The sequence below is a fragment of the Spinacia oleracea genome, chromosome 6 (assembly GCF_020520425.1).
Source record: "Spinacia oleracea cultivar Varoflay chromosome 6, BTI_SOV_V1, whole genome shotgun sequence".
NCBI classification, from domain to species: domain Eukaryota; kingdom Viridiplantae; phylum Streptophyta; class Magnoliopsida; order Caryophyllales; family Amaranthaceae; genus Spinacia; species Spinacia oleracea.
Genome location: NC_079492.1, coordinates 133,445,038 through 133,471,453, shown reverse-complemented (window position 1 = coordinate 133,471,453; position 26,416 = coordinate 133,445,038). Strand labels below are relative to the sequence as shown.

The following is a 26,416-nucleotide window of genomic DNA, read 5'->3' as shown; positions in this document are numbered from 1 at the left end:
GATTAAATGAGTACGTTCAAGGTTTATTAATTATGCATTAGTTTGGGATAAATATGTAATATGCAAAAGGTTTTGCACGTACAATATGTACTATAAAGTTATTGTACAATAAGATAATTTTTATCCAGTTTTTTGTAATTTTTATTTACAGAATAGTTTTTTTTTTTTTGTAATTTTGAATATATTTTTATTAACTCTTACGTAGTATATTATAAAAAAAAAAGTTTATAAATAAATATTTTAAAGGGTTAAATGATTAATTTTATACTACCTCCGTTTCAAAATAATATTTACACTTTCCGTTTTAGTCCGTTTCATAATGTTATTAACACTTTGCTTTATTCTATTTTTGGACATGCAAATTTACTACCTTATCATTCTTACCCCACAATATTTACAATTTTCCACTCACTTTCTCTTATTTTATTCATTTTTTTCTTACACCCACCCACCTTTTTACATATTTTTCTCACTTTATTCATATTTTATTATATTCAACACAAGTTTTCTACTTTTTTCTTAATATTTGTGTAAATAGTAACGGTAAAGATTTTTATGAAACAGAGGTAATACATTGTTATAACGAATGCAAAGAAAGATTAAATAACGTAATTAAAGAACGCAGAGATTTAACGTGGTTCACTAACAATGTGTTAGCTACGTCCACAGGCAGAGGGGATGAAAGTTTTATTGATCTTGAGGAATACAGATTACAGAATACAACTAGGTTATGACCTAGAGAGTTTATATAGTACTTTCTAGACAGATGCGGAAAAGCCCAAAAAATAGGCCCAAAACAGATAACCCTAGTCCAGAATAACAGATACCGTAAAGTTAGCGAGATCCCCGTGCTAGGGCGTTGCAGTAAGTGGCATGACCGATTCAAGGCATTATCTAACAACATTATTAGTGATTTTGAAGATAAAATTCTTTATTAAAATGGAAAAATTTATCACTATGTAACTTTTACATATATAAGGGTAACTTTTTAAATCCGATGTACAATATTTATTGTACACTTATAAATAAGAATTTATGTATCCAAGCCCCATGACTCTTCTTTTAATGCTTTTAACCCGGCCCTCTTCTACGGCCTACCTAAAAACTTGATCACCTATATATACTTCACGGTTTTCTCCCTTATTCATTTGTCTTATCCTCTTCATTATTTTTCTGTCTATCTTTTTTCTAAATATGGAAGTAGATAGCATTTTGAAGTTTTTGGATAACAAGGCCATTTTAGTCACTGGTGCTGGATTTCTAGCTAAGAGTATGATTTTACGTACAATTTTTTTTAACTAGATGCATGTGTACGTCAAACGGGTTGGTCAGTCAGTTTGGTTAATAATGCATCGAACTAGGTTTCAAAGTGCATTTTCTCTAATGATCGACCTCTAATTGGGAAGTGCATTAATTTTCTATAATGATCGACCTCTAGTTAATTGTGAAATGCATTAATTTTCTCTAATCATCGGCCTCTAATTAATTGTAAAACATATTAGGTGCATCCGAGTGCACGGTGCACCCTATTATATTTTACCTTTATGCCCTTACTCATGAGGAGAAAATGTAAAAGGGATCACTCATGGGCATAAAATACTCTTGGATACAGGGTACGTTCACCCAAGTGCACCTAATTATTTTCAAGTTAATCGTAGTGTTTGGAGTCGAATCGAGTCGGTTTTAATATCTGAGGTCGATCTAGTCAAAATTGAATTTGTCTATGTTTCGGGTTTGTAGTATTTGCAGAGAAGGTGCTAAGGTCTCAACCAGATGTGAAGAAGGTCTATCTTCTCCTAAGAGCTCCTGATGACTACTCAGCTTTACAAAGGTTGCAAAATGAGGTACGAGATTAATTTTCTTTTTTTAACCAAAAAAAAAAATGAGGTACGAGGGATTTTTGCGTTAAATATTTTTTCTTATCCATAATTGGAGATATTAAGGTTTGAAATCGCGCATTGGTAAACGTGTCGAAATAATTGTGTCATTTAAAAAAGAACAGAGAAATTATTAACTAACTTAAGAAAATTTTATTGTTATTTACTATCATAAAATATGTTTTTATTTTGCAATTTCTACCACTTTACAATTTTCTCATTTTAAAATAAAGATATCTATTTTGTTTCTTACTCGTTTTAAGTAATTCAAAGTTCATGTTCATTCTCCTTTTTTATACTTCGTATAAAATATTTGTGAAGCATCAAAAGAGTCGTTTTGAAATATTTGTGCATGCAACCAGAGAAACTAGAAACAATATATCAAATAGAAAAAGAATAATAGATGAAGCAACTAACCAAATCTAAAGTGCTTAGTAGAAATAAATCAACTATAACTAATTTAATATTGTCACTCCCTGGCAACGGCATCAAATTTAGACAAGGTTGTCGCGTGCCTATCAAAAATAAGCTAACTAGACCTCCTAATAATGTAGTATTAAACAAGGGTCGAATCCCAAGAGGCTAATGTATTAACAACTAGCTAAACTGACTTAAATTAATACTAAGCAAATCACCAAACTACGCTTGTGAGTTAATTAGATTAATTCTAACGCTTGTGAGTGAATTAGATTAATTCTAACGGCTGTGAGTGAATTAGATTAATTCTAACTAAAATAGAAGTCTATATGACTTAGAAAATCTACGCCTCATTTATAATACAAACTAGATATTGTACCCTTCGTAGATTTTTTAAGTCATATATATACTTCTATCTTATATCATACAGCTTAGATATAACACAAATCTACCACATACGATATTATAACCTCTAAGATAACTAGGATACTTAATCTGGTTTCCAAATGATGATGCATGTTAGATACTTGGCCAATAAATAAAATTGACATGTCTAATATAAATCAAATACTTCACAATTGAAAAAAAAAAACAAAAAAAACATGTAACCATGATAAATTCTGTAATAAAGAGACAGGATGAAGGGTTGAATGGGCCAAACAAAGTTACGCAAAAATAAAAAGATGTTGGGGCTTTTTTATATAGGTATTTATATTTATTTATGTAGTACGAAATAAGAAATACTCCCCCTTTTCCGGAAATGTCAGATAAACTACTACATACGAAGTATATGTGACGATAACTTTCTTGACGGGTCGGATGTGAATGATTTAGAAATTAAAAAAAAAATATTACATTCGTGATTCTTGTATACGTAGTATTTATTCATCATAAACACACACACGCCAAAGACAAACCCCCCCCCCCCACCACCCACCACCACCACCACCACACACCACCACCACCACACCACCACCCTCAAGAATGTGATTTAAGAAAATGATTGTAATTGGCAAATTAAGGAAAGACCAATGCAATTACCTATTAGGTGATTGGAAAAGATTTGTTCAAAATCCTGAAGCAAAAGATGGGAGCAAAGTTCAACACCTTCATACAAGAAAAAGTGAGTGTGGTGCCAGGTGATATTACTTGTCAAGACTTGGCAATTAAAGACTCCAAACTAAAGGAAGAATTATGGAGAGAAGTTGATGTTATTGTTAACCTTGCTGCAACCACCAACTTTGATGAAAGGTACACTTAACTAGACCATTTGTTTATTTTAATTATAATGTATTATCATAATATACCAAACATTAAAATAGGGAATAAGTTTTCCATTTTTTTTTTAAATACAAAGAACCTTGCAATTGTAATGTTTGGGAGCTACATAGCTAGGGTGATTAACCTGTGATAGATATTATCGCCCATACATTCGCCATTTTTTATTTTGTTTTACCATTAATGTTAATATTATTTTGTATAGGGGAGTTTTAATGATATTGACCTCAATTTCCTTATGGAATGGAGATTATTTGTTAATGATGTTTGAAAATTTGAGAAATTGAAACAGGTATGATGTTTCATTGACTGTCAACACATTTGGTGCTAAGTATGTACTGGAGTTTGCTAAGAAATGCGCTCGTTTGGAGGTGTTCGTACAAGTATCAACTGGTTAGTACATTATCTTATCTTTATTTCCGTATAATAAAATGAGTGACTCGACTTAAGCCCACAATCGGCGCACTTTGAATTATACAATCGGATAAATAATGTTTATTGTGCACCCTAATGGCCATTCATTGAACATTTGAACACCTAATGAACATGGAGAATGATTTCAATGTACGCGTAAAAAGAAATATTTTAATATATGTTCTTTGGATTTGAACTATATGTTCAATTACTATATGTTATTTGGGTATAACCAATATTTTCTTTATATTTGAACTAAATGTTCATTTTAAAAAAGGGTGCACAACTAGCATTTTGCACCCAAGTGCATACACTACAAGAATTTGTATCTTTAACGACAACCTAATTACGACGGGTCAAAAATCCCGTCGCAAAAGCATTTTGCGACGGGGCTAACAACCAAACAATGACGGGAATAATCGTCGCAAATGTCTTTTACGACGGGTTTACGACAAATTTACGACGGGATTTCTATTAACGACGGCCCCTTTTATGACGGGTTCGCGACAGGAAATCCCGTCGTTAATCAACGATTATTGGCCTTTCGCGACGGGATTTCCCGTCATTAATAGTACCATTTCTTGTAGTGATAAACCACATTTTGCACATTCGGTTGTTTTTGTAGTAGTATAGACTACGAAGTATATAACTACGCTTGTATGTTTAATCGTTTAATTTTCAGCTTATGTGTCTGGTGAAACGGCTGGATTTATAAAGGAGCGTCTTTATTTCATGGGTGAGACACTCAACGGCAGGAAAGGTTTGGACGTTAAAGTGGAGAAGAAACTTGTTGAAGAGAAATTAGATGAGCTACAAGTTATGGGTGCTACAACTGAAACTATCAAGATATCGATGAGGGACATGGGCCTTGAGAGGTACGCAATAATACCAAACCAAACTCAATTCACTTGTTACATACGGAGTAAATGTATAGTATGACTGTATGACCACGAAGTTGAAATTATTGTCATGTAAGATAGTAAGAAATAGCAAGGACATAGATATGTAATTAATATAAATTTGTTAGTTGTCTAACTCTGGAACTCGTAGTGTTCCACGTCCCCATGAAATACCAATGTACTCCCTCTGTCTCTTAATACTTGATCTGTTTTGACCGGACACGCTTGCCAATGCACAACTTTGATCACCAATTTGTTTAACTACATATTATAAAAACTTATAAAAATATTAATATTTTGAAAATATATATTAAGATGAAGCCAACAATATACTATATACTAACATTTGTTTTCATACACTAAAAATAAACTAGGGTCAAAGTGAATTATGTGAATAGTGTAAAAAATCAAAACGGATCGAGTATTAAGGGATGGAGGGAGTATTATTAAAAGCTCTTGCACGCTCAAGGTGTAAAATAAATTTATTGTACACTAGCATAATAATTACCCAGCTTTTTATACCTTTTACCCAAATTTTTATAACTTTTATATTATAAAAAATAAGTTGATAGATAAACACTTTAAGGGGTTAAATAATTAATTTTATACACTATTAGTTTTGAGGAAATAATTTTATTACAATTAAAAAAGTTATCACTATAAAATAAATAACTTTTACATATATAGGATTAATTTTACTCCCGTATACAACATTTATTTTACATCACTTGTATATATATAAGCACTGGCGGATCTAGTGTGTAAGGAGTGGGGTCACTTGACCCCACTTGGCCAAAAAAATTACATAATTTTAGTTAATTTTAGACTAATTTGTATTAAAAAGTACATAATTTAGTTAATTTTTCAGTAATTTTGTAATAGTGACCCCACTTAGTACAATTTCTGGATCTGCCACTGTATATAAGGTTATTTTTCCTCCAATATACAATATTTATTATACATCACTTGTAAATAAGAATGTGTGATCGCCCAATTAGCGCCACTGGGCACTACTTGTACGGATTAATATTTTACTTCCATTTTATCGCAAACTTTTGGAAAAGTTTCTCAATAATTTATCAAGTTCGAAAACTACCCTTTAAATAAGACAAATATGTATATATATATTATGTAGGTGATAGGATATCCAATTGATTGTCAATTTAATTTTCCATAAGAATCCAGATTTAGTTGTGAATCTTGTGAATCTGTGATTGCTACTATACGGGAATACAATTGTCAATAGTTATCTTATCACAACGTAGATTGCTACATAACATAAGCCCATGTTGGTCGCCGCCTAATAAATGAAACTAATACAAAACTCATGCAACTAGATACGGCAATGGTTGGACCATAAAATAAGATAAGATAAGACACTAAATCAGAAAAACCAAAAGTTATTCACAAAAAAACATCTCCACAAAATCAGATTAACAAAAACAAAGTTGAACTCTATTACAAGTGAGACAAAACAAAAACAATATCTATACTAATATTTTAAAACATGATATTTTGCGTAACATAGTGCCACATTTTCTTTCTGATTATGATATTCTTTGATTTTTTTTTTTTGGGATGACCACTTTGTATTCATCAATCCCATTCTCCCTTCCTGATTATGAGTTATTTTCCCTTAAAATTAATTAATTATTTTCACATCCTAATTTCAATTACATTATACTCCAAACGATAACTTTTCTGTAAGATCACCTTATCGAAAAGACTGTTTTGAGTGATTAATTAATTGGTTTTATTGCTTAATTATTTAGTTTCATGTTTAACTAATTGGTTTCATTGGTTAACTAATTGGTTTCATTACTTAACTAATTAGTTTCATTACTTAACTACTCCCTCCGTCCCTTAATACTCGCACCGGTTTGACCGGTGCGGAGTTTAAGATACTTGAATTGACTTATTAATTTAATAGTATTAGTTAATAGTGGAGTATTTTTTTAATATAGTTAGTGGAAAATGGGTAAGGGGTGGGGAGTGGTGAGTACGTGGGGTATGTGAATTTTTAAATGATTTTTTGTAAGGAATAGTGGTGTAGGTGGGTTAGTAGGTAAGTGTGACAAATAATATAATATTGGTAAGAATTTCCATTTATAGAAACGGTGCAAGTATTAAGGCACAGCCCGAAAAGAAACGCGGTGCAAGTATTAAGGGACGGAGGGAGTAATTAGTTTCATTGTTTAACGAATGGGTTCCCGTGCTTAACTAATTAGCTACAATGCTTCACTAATTGGTTCAATTGCTTAACTTATATGACATCAGACGGTCTTTTGTGTAAAACCGCCTTATATAAAAGTTTGTATACTCCAAATACATTATATTTTTATTATTTCAAAATTTTCGTATCTTCCCCTATATTATATACTTCCCACATTTCTATATAGTTGCAACACTTCCCTAAAATGGAAATGTCACAATAGTTACAACACACCTAAAATGGAAATATTTTTTACCCAAAATTACAATTTCACACCTAAGATGAAGTAAGTAATGTGACTAAAGTGGTTGTGGTCCCACTCAAGTACCACTTTCTTAAATACCGTATAGAGGGGTATGTTGCAACTATATAGAAACAGAGGAAGTATAACTGAATTTTTTAAAATAAGAAACTCGTACATCGCATTGGCTAAAAACTAGTTCAATGTTGTCTTCCCTCCATTCCAGAATACTCGTAAAAGTTTGACTTTTATACTATTATATACAGTAGTTTTGACCATGTTTTCTTACTAAAATATATGGAGTAAAAGAACCAACATAAGTTGGTGGAGTTGGTGGGGAACTCACTTTGTGACTTGGAGGTCACAAGTTCGAGCCCCATCAACTGCGAAATGCTTGGGAGTGACTCAAGCGATGACCTGCGGAGCTGGGCTGGTTAACCTGTGCTAGGTGCTGGTTCAGTTAGGATCCCTTCTTCTTACCTATTAAAAAAAATATGGAGTAAAAGTCAAATGCTACTGGGGAATATGTTGTTAGATTAGTGTTAAGTGTATTTTTTTTTTCGAATATCAATTTTTTAGTTCTCCATTTGAGTTCAAAGTTAAATGACCCATGTTGGAGAGAGTTGAAGAGGGTGACTTGTTTAAAAGGTTGTGGATTACTCCACCAACCACGTACCATATAATTTTAGGATAGAAACACTACAAGACATTGTATCATTAACGACGAAAAACTCCCTTACTAAAGGCCAAAGTAGTGGAATTTTTGTCGCGAACCCCTCATAAAAAGGGGCCGTCAATCCGTCATTGATGGAAAATCCTGTCGTTAGCCAGTCGTAAAAGGAATTTACGACGGTGGTTCTTTATTTGGTTGTTAGTCCCTCACAAAAGCCTTCTACGACATGATTTTTTAACCGTCGTTATTGAGTTGTAAATAACAAGACATATATTCTTTTAGTGAAAACGCATAAATCTTGTAATGAGTCACCCTATTTCTTTGCAGTGCGCCTTGACCTAGGGCACTGCAAATGGTGTTATAGTTGGGCTAAGATTAATTGAGCCGATGTTGAGAACAAAGAGGTAGCCATTAAGATGTTGTAAGCGAGGGGTAGTCTTAATGAAAAGGAAAACAAAAACACAATCTTAAAGGGAGCCAGGATGATGAACCCTCACACAAATCACGGGCCTTGTAGTGGCTTGTTTGAAAGTCCTATTGATGTCTTGATATGATCAGGCGGCATGGCTCCTAGACCAAACCCTAACATAATGAGGAGGTAAATGTGGTCGAATATTATAACACACTTTTAAAGGAATATTGTGACATACTCCCTCCGTCTCTTAATACTCGCGTCGGTTTGACCTGTACGGAGTTTAAGACATTTAAAATGAGTTATTAATTTAATGAGTGTTAATTGATAGTGGAATATTTTTTTAATATAGTTAGTGGGAAATGTGTAAGGGGTGGGGAGTAGTGAGTGAAAGATATGGATTTTTAAATGATTTTTTGTAGGAAGTAGGGGTGTAGGTGGATTAGTAGGTAAGTGTGAGAAATAATATAATATTGATAAAGATTTCTATTTATAGAAACGGTGCAAGTATTAAGGGACTACCCGAAAAGGAAAGCGATGCGAGTATTAAGGGACGGAGGGAGTATTTCGAACTCCACCTACCACTATATGGTTTTATGGTGGAATTCAGGCCCTAGGCCTTATCAATAAATTACCTGTGTAGTGAGTTTATTTGATCCATACAAATCTGACAAATTCACCTGCGATCCGGATCTAATGGACGGAAGAAAGTCATAATTCAAGGACACCCTCCGATAAAACGATCAGAGCATCTTGAAAGAATTAGCAGTCTCATTACATACAAACAATGGCAATTACATATCCCAATGAAGTTGGTTCACTTCAAATGATTTTTACAATAGATCTTAGACGTGTATGTTCGAATCTTACATATTGGCTAATGAATTTGGTTGGTTAACTTTTGTATTTCCCAAATTTGATATATCAGGGCAAGGCACTGGGGATGGCCAAATGTTTATGTGTTTACAAAGGCATTAGGAGAGATGGTGCTACTTCACGAAAAAGGAGATGTTCCTCTTGTTATTATTCGTCCAACCATGGTTACCAGCACTTTAAAAGAACCCTTCCCCGGTTGGGTCGAAGGTATTAGGTAATTAACTTCCGTAATTCTCAACTACATTATTGTTATTAGCTCCATATATAATTAGAGTTTCATCTAACTAAATTAATATTTACAGGACTATTGACAGTTTAGTAGTTGCTTATGGCAAAGGGAGGTTGCCATGCTTCTTGGGTGACCCTGGGTCGATTGCTGATATGGTACGGAGACCGTCTCTCACGTTATTTATCATGAGTTAATTATATACTGTATTGATACAAGTAGTATGTGCAGATACCAGCTGATATGGTAGTCAATTCGATAATAGTAGCAGCAATGGTTCATGCAAATCAACCCGGAAATCCAAGGATATACCAAATTGGATCATCAGTTAAAAATCCGGCATCATTAGCATCACTGCACGAAATGGCATACGAGTATTTCAAGAGGCATCCATGGATTAACAAAGATGGAAAACCAGTCATAGTTGGCCATGTTAGGGTCTTAGGCTCCATGGATAGCTTCAAGAGATACATTACTCTTCATTACCTTCTACCCTTGAAGGTACGACGTATAATATATATAGACAATGTAGCTAGCATATATGAAGTTGTTACTTACTTACTTACTTCGGGGGTGTATGTTATCGACATGCATTAGGTCCTGGAAATAGCAAACATCGCGCTATGTCAGTACTTTAAAGGCACATTAACGGAACAAACCAAGAAGATCAACAAGGTGATGCGGCTGATAGAAATTTACAGACCATATTTGTTCTTCAAGGGCATGTAAGTTTTGCTGAAACTACTAGTTATGACTCTCTCGGTCTGGATTAGCTCACGTTCATACAAATCTCTGACTCTAAAGAATGAAAATGAATGTAGATACGATGACAGCAACAGTGAGAAGTTAAGGATGGCAGCAAAAGAAAGAGGATTGGAAACAGATATATTCTTCTTTGATCCCAAAGCTCTTAACTGGGAAGACTACTTCATCAACACTCATCTTCCTGGTTTAGTAAAACATGTCTTCAAGTGAAACCCATTAACAGCAACAGCAGTAATTAAGGAGAGGAAGAAGGTCGGTCCAAGTGTTTAAACAAAAGCAATATTTGATTAAGACTCATTTATTACATAATTCGACAAGTTTTATTTTTTTTATCAAGTAAAAGACGGTATGTTATGTTTCATTTTGATTGTTCACAGTTTCCTCATAAATGTTATGATGCCAATATTAATTATTACTATGCCTATTATAACTAGTATTTGAATCATCGATGAATTGAACATTCCATTAACAAATAGCAATAGAATCATGCAAATTTACAGATGTCAACGACCCAACGGTAAATATCAAAATACCTCGATGCAGCAAGGTCCTTAAGGGTCTTACAACTCTCTACAGTAGTAGTATAATACTCCACCAAATAAGTACTAATAACTTCAACAGTCTTATAAAATATGGCCTACCTGGAAAAAATAATCCCTCTTAAAAAGGATACTTTTACATACTTTATATGTGGCTGAATATTTTAGGTATTAGTCCTATTCCATAGCCATGGAGAAGCACAAGGAGACGTGCAGTGAAGTTCTGAAACAAAAATTATAAATTGCTACCGGCACATATTAATGCAACATGGAAGGAGACGGTTCTCTCTCCTTCCTTTTACCAGTTAGAGATGAAACCCCATTTCCGGAACTGTGAGGAGAATCTTGGCCCCCTTTGTTGCATTTGTTTATACTAATATGCATCGGTTTGCCCAAGTTAGATGAGTTAGGGTTGAAACTACTTGACCTGGTGACGCAAAGCCAACTTCTGAAAAACTCATCAGTGTTTTCACTGGCTATTGGGATGTGCCAAGATCCCCTCTCAGATTCCTGCACAGAAAAAACCAGTTAACTAAGCAATTTGAGCAGTTACACCATTGGTCCAACTGCAAGATGTGAAAAAATAAATGAAATCCATCCGTTCAAATAAAAGTGTACTATTTTAGGATGTTATGCAGGGTCGTTAATAAAATTGCGTCATATTGTGAGTCGATAAGTTAGCTCACATTCACACACAATTTTAGTGGTCCAAAATGGATTGAAATGAACTCTAACCAAGACAAAGAATCTGTATTTCTCCACTCGGAGTTGGGGGCTCTGGGCTTTCTTAAATAGTCTATTAAGGAACTTTTCCACTATTCGGATTATCAGGGAACAATATCAACATTGAAATAGCTTTGATTCTCAGTTTTCAGTTAAGTGTCACTCAAGTGATTTCTCCCTGCATCAATAATTCCTTAATTAATCCAAACCTTTGGTTCCCTTGGAGTGCCCTGGAAAATCTTTAAGACGTGCATGTAGTGCCCTAAATCTCTAATACCAACCAGCCCTTGAGTAAATTTCAGATTATTCAGCCCCTAGAGCAAAATTTCCACAGATGTTGTCCTTGAATCACAAAATCACAAAAAATCGCGCATTAAATATTGCTTTGAAGATTTGAATCCAACATAAATTGTTCAAAAATACAACATAATGGTCCCTTTCATGAACATGGAATTGAAGGATAAGCATTATGACCTGACCTTCAACTCTTTTAGCTCTAAGGAGTCTGAATTATTCCATGTTAAAGCATTGTCTGAAGAACTAAGTACATAAGTCACATTTTCCCAATAGCCTTTCTAACCCACTGTTACATGATTCGCTAGTATGAGATTGGTACGGATTGGCAATTTGCTAGCTAATTTGCTAATAGACCAAAATTGCACCATTTTCATGTTATAATTTGCTTTTTTAGTTCACAGTTCGTGGGGTGATAACTCTGATAACGGAATTAAGTAACACTGTTCTAACCTTCAGAATGAACATTAGAAGACTACCCCTCAATAGCCTTGGGATCTCTTGGTATTAAACACCTATTGTCCTTATATTTGAAACAAAAAGTATATGATGGAACAGCGTTATTTCACATTACTAGTTTTTAAAAAATTAATATAACATGTGCTCAGCCAGTTAGCCTCAGATATAAAGCTTCTTGAACTCAGGTATAAGTTATATGCACTCTTGAATGTTAGGTATCTGGACAAAGCCATTTAACTCCCAAAAATAACTTGTGGAGAATCCTTGGACAGCTCATTTGGCAACAGTTGCATCTTTTGATTTGGGGATTCCAGGTTACACCATTCCGTCTCAAAATTGAGCTAATAACTCTCTGGAATATTCTTGCATCTGTGTTTGGCCACTTAGTCCCTTGATCCCTCGTAAGGGATCTCTATATAAGATGGCTAGTCTAACAACTCATGCGACTGACATAAAGTGCCCCAAACTAATATACCTAAAGCACACATAAAAGTTACCAAAAACACACATCTCATGGTTGACCTAATCTATTCTAATATTTAATAGCAGGGAGGTTGGAGAGCCACGTGGCCTCCTCCTGGAATTTCAGAATTTATTTAATTTTTTTTTAAATAAAAATAAAAATTAAAAGGCCCTTGGATTCCTCTACCTTTTTCTGTTCTTTCATTCCGTCGTTTCGCTATCTACTCTCTAGCCTAAATATGAAATTCACCAGTAAACTTACTCTCCAATCTTTCATAATTCTCTTCCTTCTCGTATGAGTTCAATTCAAAAGTTTTATTTTGCAAAAACATGGAAGTGAGTAAATCTAAAATTCACTTTTCAAGAGTTTTCCTTCTCTATTTTTTCGCCAATTTCCTCCTTTTCTACAGAGTATTAGTATTATAGTCCAATTCAATTTGTGTGGAATGTGATGAATATTTTTCTCTATGGTGGAAATTCAAAGACAAAAGACGATCTAGAGAAGAAGATAATTCCAGATTGGAAATTACGACACTAAAGACAAGCCCTAAATATATGCAGAACAAGGTTTGTATTATAATTTCAAGATTGGGTTTTGTTTTCGGCATTTCAGGACATTATTATATCCATGTTGTTTCATTTGTTTCTAAAGTATTATAGTCTAATTCAATTTGTGTGGAATGTGATGAATATCTTTATCTCTTCTGTTTCATTCGTTTTTGATGTAGTTGTCCAGAATTTTAAGCCCATTTTCACAAATTGTTATTTTAATGTAAATAGAATATTGAATCCCACAATATTGATTGAAAAATCCCCTCATTTCTCTAAAATGAATTTGTATCGCTCTAATTAGTTCTTCTATGGTGTTTTCTGGATCAATCAACCCACTCAAGGTTTATCTCCATCTTTTTTCATTAATTAGTGGTAGTTTTCTAGGAGTTTTCTTTTTAGAAATTGAATAATTTTAACTAATTTAGAGATTCATTTTCATAATTTTTGGCATAATAAGAGGAAATTTCAATTGTTGCAGGTTTATTTGTTAGTGTTAGTCCGTGTTTGTTGTTCAAACAACTTGGTAAGTTCTCTTTTCTTCCAGAAGTTTGATCAAATCAATTAAATAGAGGATATAATGGAGACTGTATTCCATAATTATCACAAGAACTCAGTTTGCAATTGCGCCTCTTCGTTACCCAGCATATTTTCTATCTGAGATTCTTGACGTTTCACACTCTAAACATTCATTTCCTTTTTTTTTTCATTTCCATTCTCTTTCTTTCTTTCTCCTTCCATATTCCCCCCTTTCAAACAAGGTATTTCAATTAATAGCTTTTTCTAAATGTTAATTATCTCTTTCTTGCATATGTGAACTCCCTGTACCTATGATTCTATGAATTGGTGTTCATCGCAATAATTATTTATCATCATTGCAATTCATCAAATTTGGCTATGTTATTCAATGTTGGTTTGATTTGATTCTTAATTATTATTAAGTTTTTTGTTTGGGTCTTCAAATTTGATGTTTGGATTGTGTTTATTTAGTTCAATCCATTGTTTATATTGATTTTAGCAATTCGTGTTTATTAGACTGGTAATTGAATGAATGATTTGGCTAAGGCTAACGGTATGATAATTTCTGTGATACTATTATTCCAGTGAAGCTAGGATTACAGTACCAATGTTAATTAATTCGTATTTGGATGATTGCAGTTCTTGCATAATTGACTCTTTCTGGCTATTTCTTTGGCCAATTTCATTCTTTGCTGTTGGATTTCTTCAGTGCCAGACATTCTACTATGAACGGTAAGAAGCATTTTCTCAATTCAATTTACACATTTTTTTTTTGTTCTGAAAAATCTCTTGAAATTCAGAAAATGCTAGAGTATTGATTAAATTCGCTTAATTTTATTTTCTTATACGAAGTATTTATTTCATGAAGTGTGAACGGTTGATCCCCAATTTTCCGATATCATTGATCCACGGGTTTGTTCAATCTTTAGATCTTGGTTTCAAATAATTATAATATTATTGTAGTTTATAGAAAAAAAAAACTTCATATCTGTTATTCTACCCTCTCCAATGCATAATTTTGTTTAAATTTGTTGGGTTGCTGACTTTCCCTATTTAGGGGAGTAGGCCTTAATGAGGACTTATGCAAAAACTTTGCAACTTGGTAATTGTTGGGTAAGATTGCTAACCTTTTTTTAGATTTGTTACAACTGCATATTTTTTGGGAGATAGCTAGCTAGGTATGTTGTGTGTTCCTATCATGATAATAGGTCCTTAATAAGGCTAATTGTTTCTCAATATTAAACACAGGTTCCCCATGTGGTATTCAATTTGAGAAGAAAATGCTCAACCTTATCTGTCTTTAGTATGATACGGAGTACCTTCAAGCCAACCTTTATTTATCATGATACCTTGGATCCCAATGTCTTTGAACCATATAGTCAATGTGGATTACGTCGGAATTTCAATTGGATTGTGTATAGTAGTTATAGTGTTACATTTATTTTTGTTTTGGAATTGCTATTGTACTTAATTATATTTCAATTCACAATCTCATATCCCTTATTAGTTCTTGGAATTCTCACAAAAAGGTTATAAGATGAATGACTTTTTTCTAATATTGTTAACTTAGAGGTATTAGTTCCCTCAAAAAAAAACTTAAAGATATTACTCATATAATAGTAAAGACCATTAAAATTGAAGGTTATCTATCTTTGACATGTAGTAACTTTTGAAAATAAATTTTTTTTTTGGCTAATAAAATTTGGTTTACCACATAGGTGTTTCATGGAGTTTCAGTAACATATTGGCAACTGGAAAAATTGGATGATCCTCAATAGATAAGTTTTACATTAAACCCGCCTTCACCTTCACCTTTCCCTTACCTTTTCTTTTTTGGCAGCAATTGGAGAAGTTTTACTTGCATCAGAGATTCAGAGGCATTATCTTTGCAAGTTTTAACGTGTCTTGGAAGTATAAAATCAAGATTAAATCCCCATTTTTGTATTCCATGAATTTGGTTATACTGTAAATGAAATTACATGATATAAAGAGGCTTAGTTATCCATTATGGCTCTATTTTTAGTAACTCCTGTTATGTTTTTAGTTTTTGGAGTAATTTATGTTATGTTACCCTTTCTTTTTCAAAATTTGACTAATACAATGTTATTAATCAGTTGCGCTGCCAAAATCACACAATAATCTTCTGCTTACCAGCATTTGAATCCTTGACATATTGCATCTCATTTCTACTTTATATCCACAGATGCCAACTACGTGTAAGGAGAATCAGGCACAAATTACTTACCATTTCTACTTATATTACCAATTTCGTAAGTTTTTAAAAAGAAACAAAAAATAAGTACTACCTCTGTATTTATTTAAGAGATACACTTGGCCGGACACGGGTATTAAGAAAAAGAATTGAATGAAATAAAGTAATAAAACAAGTGGGGTTGAGTAGATATTTTAATAAGAAAAATAAGTGGGGACCATATCATTTTAGGGAGTGGAGGGTGGGGGTGGGGGTGGGGTGTAGATATATTATATTTAATTAGACGGTGGGGTTGATAAGTTACTAAAAATGGCAAGTGTATCTCTTAAATAAATACGGGCGGAAAAGGCAAGTGTATCCCTTAAATAAATACAGAGGGAGTATAATACACTTTTGTGGTCCAGTGATGAATTTATACATGATAAATTCAATTTCTAAAAAGAAAATAAAAAACCGTGCATCGCACGGGTATAAAACTAGTTACTCCTTTAAAACGTTCTTGAATTAGGGTAGAGCCGCGTTAAATACGGCTCCTTTCTAGGTAAACCAGTCTAACAACTCATATGGTTGACTTAAAAGTCCTCTGACACCAATTTACCTACACATAAATGTTTCCTTCAATGTCCTTCCAAGAGTAACACCCAATCACCCCCATACACTTTCTAGTAACCCACCTTATTCCCATCCCACATACTAATAAAATTCAACTTAATTTTCATGCCAAACCTGCTTACAATCCACTTATTCACTCACTTGCCAAATGAGGTATAAAGGTAAACAAAGGCATTATGAGGAAGGCCAAAAAAGAGATAGAGACCGAGATGTAAATAAGTACCTGTATAAGAATAGAGTATGTTGGAGGCATTTTAAGGGTTGGAACTCCTTTCACAAGCGTATAGTGGACCTACAAAAAGAAATTAATAGACTCATTTAAGAGGAGAAAAATGAATATTCTTAAACATGTTTGCAGAATGAGTAATGTCAACAAAGCAATACATGTGGAGTAGTAAAATAAACATGTTTTCTCTTTTCAAAGGCTACAATATAGTCATTTCTTAAGATTCTTTTGAATTACTTCAATGTACTTTCTACCTATGTTACTCGGACTCGGGTACGGGTGTCGGACACGGGGACCCTGTCATAATTTAAGACACGGGTATGGGGACATGGAAAAAAGTTACTAGAAAAATTAATAAATTAAAGAAATAGAAAATAAAAATTAATTTCTTTTGAAAAAATGAATTGAAAAAGTTTTCTTAAAGCAGCCCCATGCTTTAAACAAAAAACAAAGTGAATTTTATTCCTAATTAACAAATCTAGGGTTAACTAAAACTAGATTGGAAATTTTCTTAAAGTAGGGGCTAGCCAGCCATGTCTGACTGACCGACCAAGGACCTGGTACGGATTCCATACCGGGATCAGTGTCGTGTCGGGTTGACACGGGTATGAGTCCAAAAGAGAAGTGTGGAAGTAACACAGCTTTCTACTCCCTTTTTTGCTTCCTCATCACCTTTCCCTCCATGCCCAGGGTAACTTAGTCAACCTCTACTCTGATGTACGACATATCTCCCGCTATAGAATTTCAATTTCGGTACATTATATTTTAGGAACCTGACATGTATTCCATAAAATTAAAAATAAAAAGGAACATGACATGGTACATTGGTACTCTTTTAGTAGCCAGCTCCTTCACCAAAGCCAAAAGAAAAAGGATAGCAATTGCACATTGGATATGTTCTTAGTTTCAAAATGTGCGGCTTAGAGCGAGAGGCGAGTGGAGGCACGTCTGGAAATGCCCCAATTGAACAGGTGGAGTGATCTACAAGAGCTGTACGCTTTTGTGCTCTTCTGTGGAGACGCCAGGCTAGGGAGGCGCTTCCTTGTTCCAGGGCACAGCAGAAGGAAAACCAGCCGTTTAAAATTAAAAAAGAACATGTGATACTCACGTGACCCTTTTAGTTGCTTTATACTTGTTCCTGTTCGGAATAGTAGTTTAAGAAATGAGAAAAAACCAGCCCTGTATTTTGGGGATTTCAGAGGAAACCCTAGTCATGATTTCTCTAGCCGCCCAGCCACCTCCTTGCCGAAAAATTCCGAATCTTCAGGTATGTTTCATTGCATTTCCATCGTCTTTTTCGATTTCTCATTCTTTTTCCCATTATCTTTTTTTATTTCCCCATCTTCTTTTTCGGTTTCTCAAACTGAAGGACTTATTCTGCCTGTTTTCTTTCTTCTTCTTTTTTTAATTCTTTTTTCAGAAAAAATACAATTCTGTATTTATTCATTTACGTGACCAAATTCCAAACTTTTAAGAATAATTCTGTACTCTGTATTTTTTTTTTCCTGTTATGACTCTGTTTTTTTCTTTCAGTTCTGCCTTCTCCTTCAGTTCACTTTTGTTCTTTCAAAAAGTATTTGCCTAAAACCTGGTTTTATTTATATAGGTTTTATTTTTATAATTTCAGGTTTTATAATTTCAAAAGAGGGGTTACCAATGAGGGGTCAAGTACACCTTCCTTAGGATCACCAGATACCTGCCTTTTGAGTTCAAAATATGTTCTAGAAATAATTTAGAAGGTTTTTGGAACTGGTGCCCCTTCGCCATGCACCTTATAAAACTAAGGATATGTTACACTTTAACAAAATGTTTGCACATATGAGTTGACTTATGAACACAGAAACGGGTAAAGCTACCCTCCCGGGCTCCCGGGCCCCACCCCACCCAAATTATGTACCTAATCTGATCCTCCCATGATACAGAAGATAAATATTTACCATTTAATCTAGTAAATCACGATGGCCAACGAAACAAATTACCGATGGCAATACCACATCAAACCAAATTCCTCATGAAGTACATATTGTGCACTCGTAATTACATGCCCTTCCTAGTACTCTCCTCCCCTTCTCACCACATCATTAGTTCATTACCAAATATTTTTAGGGGTTGTTCGGTTACGGTTGTTGTTTCCCGTTTTTCCATTATTTAATCAAAAAAACGGAAATACAACTGTTCGGATAAAGTGTTTAAGAAAACAAATAACTGGGCTTTTTTACTAAACCACAACGGAAAACCTTAAACCACGTCCGTTTGGTTTTAATTTCCTCGCCCTCATCCTCGCGCTCTCTCTCTCTCCATCTCCGACGCTCCATCTCAATTCAAGGATTAAAGTCGTACATCGGTACAGGTATGTAGGTTTCTTCATCTTCTTCTTTTCTATTCACCTTGAAATCAACCCTTTCTCCTGTGATTTCATCTATTCTTTCTCCTTTTTCAACCTCTTAAAGTCTCAGTCACTCTACTGAGTCTATTCATTCTCAATCTTTTTCCCACACCCATCCAAGTGAAGGCCCAGAAAATTGACGTCGACTGAAACAATTTTCCAGCAGGTGGTGGAACGGTCGGCGAATTCTGTTGGCTAAGTTCCAATTTTCAATACCAAATACAACAGCAGAAAGGAAGCAGATCTGAATTAATTACATGGATATGAAAAATCAAAAATAAAATTGCATGTATATTTTACCTTTGAATGTCAATGGATGGAAAGATTAAAAAAGTCCAGAAATTAATGGGTCTATGGATTGGTGGTAAATTGGTAATGGCGGAGAAGAATAGAAAATAGAAGCCAGTGGTGAGTTGGTAACTGGTAAATTGGTTTGCTGCCAGTTAACACTATTTATATTTTCTCAAAAAGAGAGAAAAAAATAAAGATATGTTCTTGAAATATCAATATATTATTGTTATGGTTTTAAATTGGTTTTGGTAAAACTAAAAGTAAAAACTAAAATCTGTTTTGAGTTTTAGAAAAACTAAAAACTAAAAATCAAACACAATGCCGAACGGACCCTTAGTTGTTCGGTTGGCAAAAACTCCTGGGAAGTTATACTTCCAAGCTCCCACCAAGTGGAGGAAGTTATTAGTGTAGTCCGTTAGGTAAGTACTCCCTCCATATTTAAATAGGAGATACACTTGGCCGGGCACGGGTATTAAGGAAGAATAGTTGAATGAAATAAAATAATAAAGCAAGTGGGGTTGGGGTAAATATTTTAATCAAGTAAAATAAGTGGGGACCATTAAATTTTGGATGGGTGTGGGGTGGAGGTTTATGAAATTAATTGTTTAATGTGGTAGTGGGTCATAGAGTACTATTTAATTAGATGGTGGGGTTAAAAAGTTACTAAAAATGGCAAGTGTATCTCCTATTTAAATACGGCCAGAAATGGTAAGTGTATCTCCTTTTTAAATACGGAGGGAGTATAACTTTCAAAATTATATTCTAATAATCAAATTTTGGCACTTCCCATGAAAAAGAAATCATGGCCGTAAACGTACAAATTCTTGGAAGTGAGACTTCCTACATCTAACCAAACAACCACTTAGATACGAACATTTCCTTAACTAATCAGTTCATGACTGGAACAAGAACGTGCAGAAGAAAAAGAAAAGAAAAAAAACTAGAAACAGAGAGTATATAATTGAAGTCGTGGATTTTGGTAAAATAAAAGTATTCACAGGAAATCACAAAAAATAGATCTAAAACTTCTTCCATTCTCTAAGCACACAGCAGTTTCAGTATCAGAAAAATGAACACTATGGTACATTTGTCTCTCGGTCACTAGAAAAAGAGAGAGTACTTACTTGATGCCTTTCTTTCCACTGAAGAAAAAAGCTGCTTCCAAGCAGTTCAAATATGTGATCACGCATTTCATCATTTGTAACAAGCAAGCACTTCATCTTCACAGCAGCATAGAGCCAATACCTGAACACATACGAAATGAAACTTGAGTTGCATAAGCAAGAGAGAACATAAAATACTCATTTTGGAGCAAGAAGCGGAACTAGAGGGATGTTAGAAACTTTAAAATGATTGAAGGACCATAAAGCCTGTTAAAGGATGTTAGAAACAAGTATCTCCAAATAGGAAAGTTCACTCAATCACTAAACAAGTAGCTCCATACAGCCTTTTACTTTAGGCTAGCACACTTTTATTATTAAAATCATGCTTTCTGTAAACAGTGGACGTTCTTTATATCTGAATAATATAGATTATGTTCAGTCAGATTAGAAATACACTGACAGGAAATACGCAGGGAAAAAAGGCTGAAAGTCATCACCAATCATCATTTGATCCACTAGGTGTTGCGTAGAGTATGCCTTGAGCTAACCACTCCTCAAGCAGCTTTTGACTGGAAAGGTTGCCCTGGAATTCCCGTAGACGTTTCTTATGCAGGACAACTAAAGGCCACCTTTTGTTCCTAGTGTACAGCTCCTTTACTACAGCTTCAAGCTGCTCTATTACAATTCCATGACGAAAGCAGAATGAAGAGATAAATTTAGTTTTGTTTCACAGATAAACTTAATGCTAGTGCAAGGGAAAAGGAACAGTTAAGAAAAGGAACCAAAATAGAAATGTTCACCTGTGCAATGCTAAACCCCCCATCAGCAAAATTCTGTCGGTATAGCCCAATATTTGCTCCATCTACTATAGCCTCGTATTCAGAATGGTTATCAATCCACTCCTGCAACAGAGCAGGGTAACACAAGTCAAAATAACTGACTAAAAAAATGATTCTTAGTACCATGGCTTTCAATAGCTTAAGTTATTAACAAAGTGGCAATAAAATTTGCTGATATGCACTACTACAAAAATGCTAATAACCAACGCATAATTTAACAACGGCCATAAATGTAACCGCTGTAATTAGATGCATTTGATAAAATCTCTAGATTTCTCATCCCACCCCACCCTACAAACTATCCACTTCTCTAACAAAAACTCCAAACTGCCAGAGGATCTCCTCGCTTACCGCCTAACAAAAGCTATTTTTTCTAATAAGTACTACTGTAACTTCTCATGATTTCAATGTATGCTTTTTCTTTTGCTTTAGTTCTCAGTTGTTTTGTTGTTGTTCGCATTCTACCCGCCATGTCGGGACTGGATTATTACTTCGAATCACAATGTTAATTTCGAGATGATGTAATTTTTTAGGTTTTAAGTAATTGAAGATTTGGAATTCCGCATTACTCTATCTTCTGTCTCTTTTTCCTTTGTGGAATTTAATTCGATTTTAGTGGATTTAAAGATTTTCATTAATCTTTGATTTTAATGTAATCTAGGGTTATAATTTTACTCTTTTATAACTAGTTTAGGCACTAGAGAACTGAAGAAACATCTTTGTTGTTGAGAGTGGTGACTCTCCTACCGGAGTTGCTACGGGATAATTTCGGAATTGATTTCATTTTATCTTTATTATTGTTGTCTAAAGTTTATTTGATGGTATGCATCTTAGATCTTTATTTGTTTGTGTGTTTGGTTGTTTGCTTGATATGTTAATTTTATTTCATGATTGTTGTTTGAGGGTTGTGTGCCTTGTGCGAATACTCTGAATTTTTCAGCAAGAAGAGCTATTCTAAAGTAATTAGAAAAGTAATAATGTAATTCCTATCTATTCTATTTTGAATAATTAAAATATTATAAATCAAATATATTTAATGCTCATTCATCCAATTACTTTTATGATTATTAGCCTAATTTGACACAGTCGAGTAAACATCAGAACCTATTATTCAAAATTGTACATAGTTTTAGCATATGATCCTTAACTTTTGTCTTACATCACATTGTATTTTGCTGTTAAATATTCAAAATCATGTTGACCTCCATATACATGCTCCTATTTCTCCTAATGACCTCCATATAAGTGCTCTGGTTGCTCCATAGTAGATTAGTAGCTATTGTTGATTGATACCTTAAACGTGCTACAAAAGCTATGGAAAACTATACACTATTATACTTTGGCCCGTTGATTTCTGAATAAAAAACAAGGTCACTAGTGTATTACAATGTAGATTTGGCTTCAAATACTTTTATCTACAATTGTTTTCATGGCTTTATTCTTTTTTAGTCAGTGCCCTTAGGCAGTAAGGCTTCAAGCTTTTTTTAAGACTTACTTTGCAAAAATAATCACTAAAGCTCAAGCTACACCAACTAAATAAATCATTTAGCTTATTTTCTTTGACCTGGTTTGTGTACGTTATCTCTTCTCTTAAGTGTAGCTTGCCCTTTACTAGTTTATGGTAAAAGATACGTTATTACATAATCAAGGTACTTTATGCTTATGCTTTTTTAGCTGTAGATTTCCCCTCTGCTTCATTGGAAGGAACTTCAATTTAACATTGATAATAGCTTATGATGTTGCATCTTCATGTATGACAATCTAGATCTTAACCATCGCCCATTGGACATAGTTCTTGTGCAGACAAAACTTCTAGGCAAGATGCTTGTTTATAATTTTACAATTGGTGCAGGCCAGAAAAGTTTGGAAGAAGAGTACTATGATTCAGTTCAGGTAATGACATAGTTGTGGTTTTGATTATCTTTTTATGGACTAGTAAGTTTTATGTTTGCGTGAAAATTATGATCCTTCACTCTTGAGACATCTAAAAAGCAACCTTTAGCCCCTTCTTCTGCCTCTAAAAGAAATATTGAGCAGGAACATTGTGAGGGTACACAAGTTAGCTCTATGAAGTGAATGTGTTCTCAAACATAAGAAAATATGGTGTGCAGACAAACTAATTATTGTACAGAGTATGTTATATACTCCGTCACTTGTATCACTTTCTAATTCATTGCATTTTCATTCTATTTCCAGCCTTTGCTTCACTGAAATGTGCTAGTCATTATCTATTTTGGAGTTGTTATCTTTTTACTGATTTTATTACTCAACTACTGATAACTAGGCCTGGTTATCGGGCGGTTCGGGTCAGGGTCGGTGCGGGTCAAAAGAGGGTCAGGTATTGAAAGGGTCATTTTTAGAGGGTCGATAATGGGCGGGTCAAAAGCGGGTCGCGGGTCAATAGCGGGTCATTATTGGGCGGGTCAATAAACGAGCAATGAAAAATGAAAAACAAAAGAGCCATGTGCAAGTACAAGTAAATACGAAGCTATGCATGTAATTTTTTGTATCATTACTATTTTTATTTTCAAACTAATTGTAGTATAAGTTTGACCCTATAATGACCCTGTCCAATAAAGGCCCTGTCCAATAAGAGCCCTGCCCAATAAAAGCCCTATTAACTTGACCCTAACCCTATATCCATTGGACTACCCTGTCCAATAACCAGGTCTACTGATAACCTTTCTACTCCTCTATACGCATTATGCTGTACGAACTTTTTGGGTATAGGCCAGAAGTATTAAAATCTATAGATGTGATACTTTGGATATATAACTTTATTACCATTCTCTTAGTCAAAGGGTGCCTTGCTAGCTCTAGTTCTACGTACTCTTGCTCTCCTACAACATAATAGGAAGGAATCAAATTTATCACTTCAAGAACTTTGTTTCTATTACTGCCTTATTTCTCTAGTTAGGCAACTGCCCTATTGTTTCAAAATGCGCCTTCTTGCAATCAAAATCACAACAAAGTCCTTCCTTTCAACTAAAAGGCACTGAGCTAACAAATCCTATCACTAACATATAAATGTTTTCTACAATCAAACATTGCACAATCATTCAATAAACAAAGCACAAAACGACCATAACAATTAATAAAGCATAAAATCACTCACCATAAAACTCTTGAAATCAGACTTAGCCTCCCTCTCCATAGCCAAACCAGCAATCGATTGTGCAAACCTCTCAGTCTCCCCACAATCGATATCGACACAAACCAACCGTTCTCCACACCCACAACAGCCCCCCTCACCCTCAACCTTCACCCTCTTCACCTCCCAAGGGCCCTTCCCTAACCACCCCATCCCATGCCACCCGCCCCCACACTTCTCCCTCACTTCCTTCACCTCCCCATCATCCCACTCCTCAACACCCACCTCGGCCGCCTTCACCCCTCGAAACCAATTCTCCACAACCCCAGCAGTCTCCTCGCTAACACCTCTCACAACCCCCCTCAACTTACTCAAATACTCATACACCTTCTCCCCCCTCCCCATTTCAACACTAACCCTCAAAAGGGCACTAAATTCTCCCTCCTCTAACCTAACCCCATTACCCCTCATATGGTCCTCCACGCCATACGCTTCCTCCGCCATCAATTTCTCACAATACCCCAACAATGCAGGTCCGTATGTCCGCAACCGCGGCAAAACCCCTTTATCCTTGGCACTTTTAATCAACTCAAATGCAAAATCAGGGTCATTTCTTGCAGCGGCTAGGCGCGCAACCTGGGTAATCGTCGCCTCGGTTGGCGGGATGTTATTGGATTGCATTTGTTCGAAAACCCGGAAGCCGTTTTCGAGGGCGAAGGCTTTGTTAGGGGAGGAGAGGGAGTCTGGGGATGAGCATAAGTGCAGGATGGAATTGAAGTGATGGTGAGATAATCGGAGGTTTTCGGACAAAGCTGAATTGTAGAGAGAGATTGCTTTTGTGAGATCGTTTTGCTTTGAACATGTTCCTAGTTCGTATTGTAGTTGGGATTCTTGGGTGCGTTTCTTCTTCATGGTTGAGGAGATGGAAAATAAGACGGAGCTTTAAGAGGGGGTCAGGCCTCTCCTAATCTCCTGGGGGGTTTGAGGGAGATGAGAGGGAATTTGCTGGTGTTAAATCGCCATTGATGGTTGTTTTTGTAGGGTTTTAAACTTACGGAGGCGATAGTTGCAAGATCGAAACTCTCCGTAAACATAACTGAAAACCTTTGCAAACACGTGTATATTTGTATAGCTGTCAAATCTAAAACCCGAACCGTTAAATGTGCTGGGTTATCCGAATCGTTAAGAACTCGAAGCGTGAATAACCCGTTAGTTTGGACCCAAAAATTAATCGAACTGATAACATTCAACTCGAACCGTCTTGAAAATATTAAACCGATTAAGACTCGATACCCGATAACAGACCGTCATGTGTCAACCCGAACCGTTTCTACCCGAACCGAATGGACCCGAAAACCGTTAATAACCCGATTTATTTCAACCCGAACCGTTTCAACCCAGGAAAATCCCGCTCACAACCCGAACTGTTTCAACCCGGACCGTTTACAACCCGAACTGTTTACAACCCGGACCGTTTACAACTTGGACCGTTTACAACCCGAACCGTTTACAATCCGTAACACGTTTACAACCCGTTTATTTCAAACCGTTTATAATCGCAATATCAAATATGATACTAACATGAGTGTGTCTGGGTTTGACTTTGCATGTGCTCCATTAAAAAAAGCATTAGGGTTATTCACCCATTTCTGATTACTAACAGCGTATTAGCTTATTATCTTATTAGAGTAATAAAATGTAGAATGTTATATTTCTTAATTCTTGACAATGTTATAAGTATAAAACTCATGAATTTGTATTGTTTTATTAGCGTTGCACTCTTTTATTGACTCGTATTCAATTGACTAATTGTCTAATCGA

The 26,416-nt window shown here is 34.8% G+C and overlaps 2 protein-coding genes and 1 long non-coding RNA gene across 5 annotated transcripts; 2 read left to right on the top strand and 1 right to left on the bottom strand.

Moving 5' to 3' along the window:
- Nucleotides 1-1,127: 1,127 nt before the first annotated feature.
- Nucleotides 1,128-10,708, top strand: LOC110785356 (alcohol-forming fatty acyl-CoA reductase). 2 transcript variants are annotated; one of them, XM_021989794.2, is made up of 10 exons: nucleotides 1,128-1,270; nucleotides 1,741-1,844; nucleotides 3,343-3,545; nucleotides 3,865-3,965; nucleotides 4,669-4,861; nucleotides 9,352-9,513; nucleotides 9,602-9,683; nucleotides 9,757-10,026; nucleotides 10,123-10,250; nucleotides 10,347-10,708. In XM_021989794.2, the coding sequence occupies exons 1-10, from the start codon at nucleotides 1,195-1,197 to the stop codon at nucleotides 10,498-10,500; spliced, it is 1,473 nt and encodes a 490-aa protein (XP_021845486.2). In that variant the 5' UTR covers nucleotides 1,128-1,194; the 3' UTR covers nucleotides 10,501-10,708. The 2 variants fall into 2 exon arrangements, with proteins under 2 accessions (XP_021845486.2, XP_056689935.1); XM_056833957.1 differs by lacking the exon at nucleotides 1,128-1,270 and adding an exon at nucleotides 1,316-1,613.
- Nucleotides 10,709-10,735: 27 nt separating this feature from the next.
- Nucleotides 10,736-25,676, bottom strand: LOC110785355 (proteinaceous RNase P 2-like). Its single transcript, XM_021989793.2, has 6 exons — nucleotides 24,620-25,676; nucleotides 21,466-21,567; nucleotides 21,163-21,335; nucleotides 20,687-20,807; nucleotides 16,883-16,951; nucleotides 10,736-11,339 (listed from the first exon to the last, which is right to left on the bottom strand). The coding sequence occupies exons 1-6, from the start codon at nucleotides 25,505-25,507 to the stop codon at nucleotides 11,088-11,090; spliced, it is 1,605 nt and encodes a 534-aa protein (XP_021845485.1). The 5' UTR covers nucleotides 25,508-25,676; the 3' UTR covers nucleotides 10,736-11,087.
- Nucleotides 13,106-16,006, top strand: LOC130464404 (uncharacterized). 2 transcript variants are annotated; one of them, XR_008924805.1, is made up of 4 exons: nucleotides 13,108-13,334; nucleotides 13,798-13,842; nucleotides 14,475-14,567; nucleotides 15,554-16,006. It is a non-coding gene; the product is annotated as an uncharacterized lncRNA (long non-coding RNA). The 2 variants fall into 2 exon arrangements; XR_008924804.1 differs by having other exon boundaries at nucleotides 13,106-13,334; nucleotides 14,475-16,006.
- Nucleotides 25,677-26,416: the final 740 nt, after the last annotated feature.